This window comes from Dioscorea cayenensis, chromosome 9 (genome assembly GCF_009730915.1).
Source record: "Dioscorea cayenensis subsp. rotundata cultivar TDr96_F1 chromosome 9, TDr96_F1_v2_PseudoChromosome.rev07_lg8_w22 25.fasta, whole genome shotgun sequence".
NCBI lineage: Eukaryota > Viridiplantae > Streptophyta > Magnoliopsida > Dioscoreales > Dioscoreaceae > Dioscorea > Dioscorea cayenensis.
This window is the reverse complement of record NC_052479.1, coordinates 4664169-4671914: the sequence shown is the minus strand read 5'-3', so window position 1 is coordinate 4671914 and position 7746 is coordinate 4664169. Positions and strand designations below refer to the sequence as shown.

General features: G+C 36.0%; 1 protein-coding gene across 1 annotated transcript; it reads left to right on the top strand.

Annotated features, from left to right (window-relative positions):
* Positions 1-5077: 5077 nt before the first annotated feature.
* Positions 5078-6482, top strand: LOC120269179 (FCS-Like Zinc finger 7-like). Its single transcript, XM_039276509.1, has 2 exons — positions 5078-5477; positions 6109-6482. Exons 1-2 carry the CDS (start codon positions 5194-5196, stop codon positions 6194-6196), a joined length of 372 nt encoding a protein of 123 aa, XP_039132443.1. The 5' UTR covers positions 5078-5193; the 3' UTR covers positions 6197-6482.
* The last annotated feature ends 1264 nt before the right edge of the window (positions 6483-7746 follow it).

Sequence of the window (7746 nt, the reverse complement as noted above, 5' to 3'; positions counted from 1 at the left end):
TGGAGAATGGAAGATTTAGACTTGGATAGTGCCTTGATTCATGTTCTTGTTGTTGGTTATTGCTTTGAGAACTTGAGTTGAGTGAATTTTCTCTAGCCTTGCTTCCTTGATTTGTTGTATTCATGAACCATTGCTTGCTAGGGTTCCTGAATACAGTAGCTAGGTCACTGTAGCACCGGTAGAACTTGTGTGTTTCTTTGAATTCCTTGTTTTAGATGAAGCTCAAAGCCCTTAGGAGTTCTTTGGGACCCTAGAAATCAGTCTTGAGCCATTCTAGATCGAGTTAGGGTTTCTTAGCATTATTAACCTAGGGTTCTTTCTTGGCTTCTTGCTTTAATTCTTGTTTGTTGTTTGTGTGGATGCTTTGATTAGGAGGTGAGTGCTAGTCATGAGGCATGGAGCCAGAGGAGGACTAGCTTGTTTAGGGTTTTATTTGCCTAAGTTGTGAGTGGGATTTGAGATTTGCATGATTCTATAGAATATTACTTGAAATTCTCCATTGCTTTACTTGAGAGTTTTCTATGGCTTTATCATTTTGCATTGATGGTTTGATAGGTTTGGAAAATGGATTCCATGCTATCTAATTATATATGAAACTTTTAATGATTGGATGATTGTGTTTACGATTATATTTGCATTTTAAGTTGAAGTGAATTATGAGCGCTTTGGTTATGCAATCGTGCTTCTAGCATTTCTTCATGTTGAAATGGCATTTATTCTTGATATTTGAGTGGTGTCCTGGCTATGGACTCTTTCTATGAGGTATGCATGTATTGCAATATTCATTTGGTGATATCCTACTACTGTAGGCGGCCTTCATGGCCAGGCTTTTGAGGTGGCATGAAAGATCGGCTAATATCTTGATCAAGTTCAAGAGGGGTGTAGAACCATGAACTGGATGGTTAACGGAAAACCGAAGTCACCACACGGTTAACAGATGGGTCAACGTTAAGGGCATGAGCAATTTGACGGCTTTGAACTTAGTCGTGGCAACGACAAAAGTTTAGAGAGATTTCTAGACAATTACTTGTTACTTGTGATGCAAAATTTAGTATTTTAAAGAATTTGCATTTTGCACAAATTAACCTTGAGATGTGATCTCATATAAATTATTAGGAAACTAAATTGATTTGATGATAAGCATCATATTTTATGGTTTGAAACTCATATTTTACTATTCTTGAGTAATGAATATTGAAACCCTTATTTGAACAAAAAGTATTCTTTTATGTCATCAATGGTTTTGTTAGACATGTGTATCCTATTATACGCTATTATATTCTAAACTTTTTGTAGTATGGCTAAAGCCTACCTTTGTAAATTTTATTAATTATTTTGGTGTATTCTATTAGAATTGTGCTAACCCACTCGTTGAGTGACTTAGGTTACTCATCCTCTCTCTTTTATGCAGAGGTTTTAGTGACCCTTAGTGTTGTGGTGGGATGAAATACTTGGCATTCACCTTCCTTCTATCTTACCTCATTTCCTGTATCATGTATGTTTAGTTTTTTAGTATGGACATGTTGTACAATATTGTGGATCCACTAGTGTGTCCAAACTCTTTATCCATGGTTTGTTTGCTTATTAGTTCTTTGGAAACTTTTCATTGTACTTTTTGCCCTAGTACCTCTTGAAATCTTTTTATCAAGTTTTTTTGTTGATACTCCCTTGCATACCTTTGAGTTATTTGTTTTGTATACTCTGTGTGGTGTTGTTATTCTAGAGATTTTGTTAGCCTTGCAGCAACTCGAGGGTTGAGTGATGTGGGTATCCTACTCGGGGTTCATAGAAGTAGTTGTCGCGTCCCATGGCCTGTGAGTCAGGGCATGACAGCTAAACCCCTATTGGGTACTTGGGCATGTGAACCTTGAATCTAATTTTGTAGTGACTTATATTGTGCTTCATTTTAATTGAGTTTTTATGTTGAGTTCCAATCTTGTGTTTTCATTTCCATGCAATCCTTATTAGGTTTCTAGCTTGATTATATGTTTTAATCACTCTAGTGATGAGAGAGATCACTGCTAGGGATTAGATTCACTGAGATTGAAGAGAGTGAGGGCGTGTACCATGAGGAAGTGGAGCGTCACTTTCCCTTTTTGATGTGATTTTTTTCCTACCTTTCATATTCTATTAAACTCTTTTGCAATCATATGTGGTGTAAGGCGCCAAGAGAATCTCTTCTCCTGAATCTCATTTAGGATTTGGGATATTTCATCAAGAGATAGGGTTTGATCTATTCTTAGGAATCAGGTTTATCACTGGGATCTCTAGAACTCCAAGCATGTATATGCAACATGAGGCGTAGAGAGAACTCTCCACATGGATCTTGTAGGGGACCAATCATCGGTAGCCCTAGGTCTAGGGACCGATGTGTCTTTCGATTTCGCTAGACATAACCATACTCACTTGGGAAGCATAATATAAGTTTAGCACTTATCATAAGATTCTATGGTTAACATTGTCCGGATACCCCATTTATCTTGATTAGTTACTCTTTATTTCTTTATTTACTTGTTTACCTTCTCTTGTTTACTTACTTGTACGTGTAATTGATCATTTCACTTTATTATTTACGCTAGATAATGAGGTTTACAATTACTACTAGTACTCTTGTTTCCCTGTGGATTTCGACTACTTGACCCGTTCGTTACATTTTATTATTAGACAACATGTGCACTTTGCAGTCACATAGGGGTGTGTCAGACCCTAAAGATCATTAATAGATCTTGGTTTTGAATAGAGTCCTAGGAAATTTGAAACTAATGCAATGATTGAGCAAGCGAAGAATAAGTGATCCATTAATTTAAACATTATATAAAATAGTATACATTAGGAGTGAGAAGCTTATTGCTAACGCTAAAGTTATCTATTTGGCATTAGGAGTTTATTATTTTAGACCAATCACATAAACATGTTAATTTTATAAGACGATGGTATTTCCAAATGAGCTGATTTGTGTGGCATCTCCTCCCGCCATTGTTGAGGAATCTGTAGAAAGGCTTAACTGTAAAGTTCTTGGAAGGAGTTAGACCCGCATATTTTAAGTTGAGCGCTCCTGAGAGGTACATTAACAATCTTGCACTAGTGTCTACAAAAAAAGGTCAACCATAGAAGGGACTGAAGTACATAGGAAATAAGGACTTTAAGTATACCAACTGATGTCTAGGAGTACCCAAAACCATGAAACCACAAGTTCATAAGTGCACATCAACCTACACATCGGGAGGCCGAAGCTAGGGATGGCGCTCAAAAAAAAAAAGGAGATTATAGAAGGGCGTTAATGGAATAGATTCTTAGTGAAACCATTACGATAATAATTGTTGGATGATGTAGAAATCAATCCAAATAACCGTATTGGCAATTTTCCACTATCATTTTCTCATGAGAGCAATGTCAAAGTCTAAGATGTTCGAGATGCCCAACCCCACCTGAGTCTCTCAGCTTGCATAGGTGCTTCGTCCAACTGACTAGTCGATGACCGGCCTTGTTAATTTTTGGCCCGAATTAAAGGAAGGCCTTATGGATATAGTCTATAGCTTTTGCCACCCAACTGGGCAACTTAAAAATAGACTGTATATGTAAATAATGTAAAAGAAAAGTGTAGAAATTAATAACTCACCCCATCATTATGAAAGAAAAACACATTTCAACCACATTGCTACTTGAATCATATACTTGTGAGTCAGCTCCATCAGAAAAAGACATCATAATAGATTCTATCTCATCTAATCCTCTTTTAAATTTCTTTAAAAAAAAAAAAAGTTAGAGCAAATAAAGACATCTCTCCTTCTCGCACAAACCAATAAATTGTATGTTTTTGTTGTTCACAACTCTTGACAGCGAAATGCACCAATTTTCTTTTTCTCGACAAAAACTAAAAAGAAATATATGTATTTTTTCATTGTGACAATGTGTGAAATGTTGATGTTTGTTAGAACATCAAATCAAACAGTCGCAAGCAAAATACATGATCTGGAGACAGAGAAAGTGACTCTTTGTTTATTTTTCTTTCTCTCTTATCATTGACACCTTGGACCCTTTTTTTTTGTTTTCACATACCAGCTTCTTTCTCCGTCATAATACAGTTAGATTCCCACCAAAATATAAAATGTCTAAACTATTTTTGTTTATTTTATTTTGATCTTAACATTAGTATTATTATTTTTTCCTCAAAATCACATGTGTAATCAATCATTGGATAGGCCAATGATATGACACAAAAATATTAGAGGAGGAAAATAATGATTTGAAACCTTCTCCTGACAAGTACTGTTCATTAATTATTTATTCCGAGGTACAATACTATTTATCAATACAATTCATGAACTTGGTGTGGATTGCTTGTAAAAGAAATAGTGATTTTATCACTCCAAAATTACATAATAGGGGGATTTTTCTAAAAGATTCATAAATCACCGTAACTGATCTATCTCTATATTTATTTGCTTTTTTGTCAATTTATTAAATGACGAGTGGTTGTCACCTATTCGTTAAAAAAAAAATCAGAGAGATTGATTAAAAAATAACTAACTATTTGAGAAGTTCTTTTAATAGATTTATTTTCTTACAAATGATATTGTTATTTAAGGCTTATATGTCATTAACAAATACAAACTATTAGAGAACATTACTATTCTCTTATTATAAAGTTTTATGATAGACAAAGTCTAGATTTGGAATTTCATTACTTAAATTTGCTCAAAGTTGGAACCAATGTTATAATGGCTATCTTAATTGCATCTGAAATTTCCTTTTCCCAAGGGTCCCTTGAAAATTAAATCTGCCCAATAATTATGAGACAAATCCTTTTTCATTAACTTCATAATGATGATATTCACAATCATATTGATCTAATCGCCCTTCAAACAAGCAATCGCTAATGTCATATGTGGCATCCACATTAGATGCCTCGTAAAAATAAATGAACATCTTATCCTCTCTTTTAACTGTTAAATGATACTAGTCACAGTGATAAATGATCTGAATAAAAAAATATTTTTTGAGGGCCCAATATAAACTATTCTTTTTGATAACTAGCGCCTTCCTTTTCTGGCTTTATAACCCCTAAGCCTCCTTTTCCTTCTAATATATTCATTCTCTCGTCCTCCATGATATATAATATGTATATATAAATAAAGCTAAAGACAACAAATAGCTCTAGGCCTTCATTTCTTTGTTTTAGTAAATTCAAAGATGTCGGAAACCTCGTTTAGAAAACGGCCACGGTCACGGGCACCTACAATGACAAGAACTAAGAGCATAAAAGAGATGTCTCCGGTGAAACCATCTCATGAGATTGAAGATTGTAAAACATGCAGGATCTCCATCGGTATCTCCACAGCTCCATTAGGGTTGCAGTCACTGCATGAAGCTTGCCAAAAGGCAGAGGTTAGTGGAGACAAGGCACTTGGTTTCTTGCACTCCTGTGGCATGTGTAGACGGCTTCTTGGATCTGGAAGAGATATTTATATTTACAGGTAAATTACTTATAGCACTTATTTCTAAACTCTCGTGTCTTTGGTCAATTGAATTAATTTTTGAGCATTCTCAATTCTTGGCCTTCTGAATTTGTGCTTAATTAAGAAAGATAGTGAAAGTTAATGTCAGGATAATATTACTAGTTTGTTGGAAATTTAAACACGAATGAAATAAGTAAAATGAAATAAATGATGAGATACTTATTTGATATGTCCTCTGAATCTTTTCCTATATATCAAATATAGTAAATAAATAAATAAATAATTATATACAAAATACTTGCTAAGTTTGCGATGCTATTAGAAAATATTCTCTGTTGTCGAATCTAACTATGATATATATATATATATATAATACTTAAAATAAACCCCGAAGCTAACAATTATTTATAATTACAATTAATTAAGATTCAAGCTCACAATTATAATTTATATTAAAGTTAATTAAAGACACTTATAAAACCGTTATAATTGACACATAAACCTACAATTAACCAAGTCATAAATAAGGCTGTAAGAAGAATTATGTCCTTTTTTGAGTTCTACAAGATCTACTTCCAAAAAAAAAAATTCATGTGGTTGCATATGTATTTATGTAAGTGTATAATTGTTAATGTGTGTAAACTTCCAGAGGGGACAGCGCATTCTGCAGTCAAGAATGTAGAGAACAGCATATAAAAAAGGAATCTCTCAAAGGAAGCTCTACTCCACTCCAATAGACACAGAAAGCGATAGATTTCCTGTGGACTTTGTTTGAGCCCTACCTTTCTGCCAAAGTTGTATTTTCATTCCATTGTTTCTTATCAATGAAGCGTGAGAGGGGTATGATTTTAAGAAATTTCAAGAGCTCAATTATGTAACTAAGGCATAACTAGTGCAAGTGTTTAGCATGGCCAAAGAGCTTTGATCAAGCGGCATTCACCTACTATGTAAGTTTCGGTTTGCAAAATTTCCATTACCCAGGTTATAAACACACCTGAGAAAATGGTGCCAAAAAGTTACTAATATGAGAGTGGATTTAATTTGTAACCTAATGCTTGTACGACGAGTTGAGGGAGCATGGCCGAATGATCGATTCTTGGTTGTGGATACGGACTATATATGTGATTGTTGCTGTTGAGGATCCTGTCTCCGGTGACACCAGGGAGCAGCCTCTCCGGTTGAAGAAGGAATGAAGAAGATGATAAGAAGAATCGAGTAGAAGGAGTCAAAAGGTTAATCAGGGAAGACCAAAAGTTACTTGACTTTAGGAACCACCCAGTGAGCATATTGCTCTCTTTCTATTTATATATTCAAAAGCAATAAAGGTGATCCACTACATTATAACCCCATTGGTTAATTAAGTCCACTACCTTAAACCGTACTGGTCCAAAACCTTAACAAAGATACTATTTAATATTTAGTACCAAAACCCATCTAAACTCCAACTTGAGCTACAGTACACTGACTATTCCTGTCAACCATGCTGCGTTTGTGCTCAGCTTACTACCCCATGCCTCAGTATGGAGAATCACCACACTTCGCACGCCATGGTGATGGTCATGCCAGCCTCCCATGCGCACTGCTTCAATCACTGTTCACCGTCATCAACACCCTTCCTTGATTGAAGCATCTTGACTCCCAGTTCCGCTTGCATTCTCCGATGCTTCTCCATTGGCAGAAGCTTGGTGAGGATGTCTGCCAATTGGTCTCCAGTATTGCAGTGACGCAACATGATCAGTCCTTCCGACACTAGGCTCCGGATGAAGTGGAATCTAACGTCGATGTGTTTGGTTCTCCCGTGATACGTCGGATTCTTCGCGATAGCTATTGCAGATTGATTGTCACACCAGAGTACTGATGAACTCTCACATTTCCTCCCACAATCAGTTAATATTCTTCTCAGCCACACTTGATGACAGGCTGCTGAAGTGGCAGCGATGTATTCAGCCTCCGTCATCGACAGCGCCACCACATCTTGCTTCTTAGACGATCAAGTAACTGCACATGATCCAAGCCTACACAGCATACCAGAAGTGCTCTTCCTATCACTTAAACAGCCACCCCAATCACTATCTGTATACCCCTCCAAACAGCCTTTACTAGCACTGGAATAGAATAGTCCATACAATGCTGTCCCTGCTAAGTACGTCACCACACGCTTGGCTGCATTGAGATGCTCCGAGCTTGGTTTACTCATAAACCTTGATAGGAAATTAACATCATAGCATATATCTGGCCTCGTGTGCACAATGTAGAGCAATTTGCCGATGAGACTCCTATACCATGT

What these genes read in the sequence shown, in the direction of transcription:
- LOC120269179 (XM_039276509.1), top strand. Translation starts at nt 5,194, where the DNA reads ATGTCGGAAACCTCGTTTAGAAAACGGCCACGGTCACGGGCACCTACA. An exon ending in AGAGATATTTATATTTACAG is followed by an intron (nt 5,478 to 6,108) that starts GTAAATTACTTA and finishes GTAAACTTCCAG; the next exon opens with AGGGGACAGCGCATTCTGCA.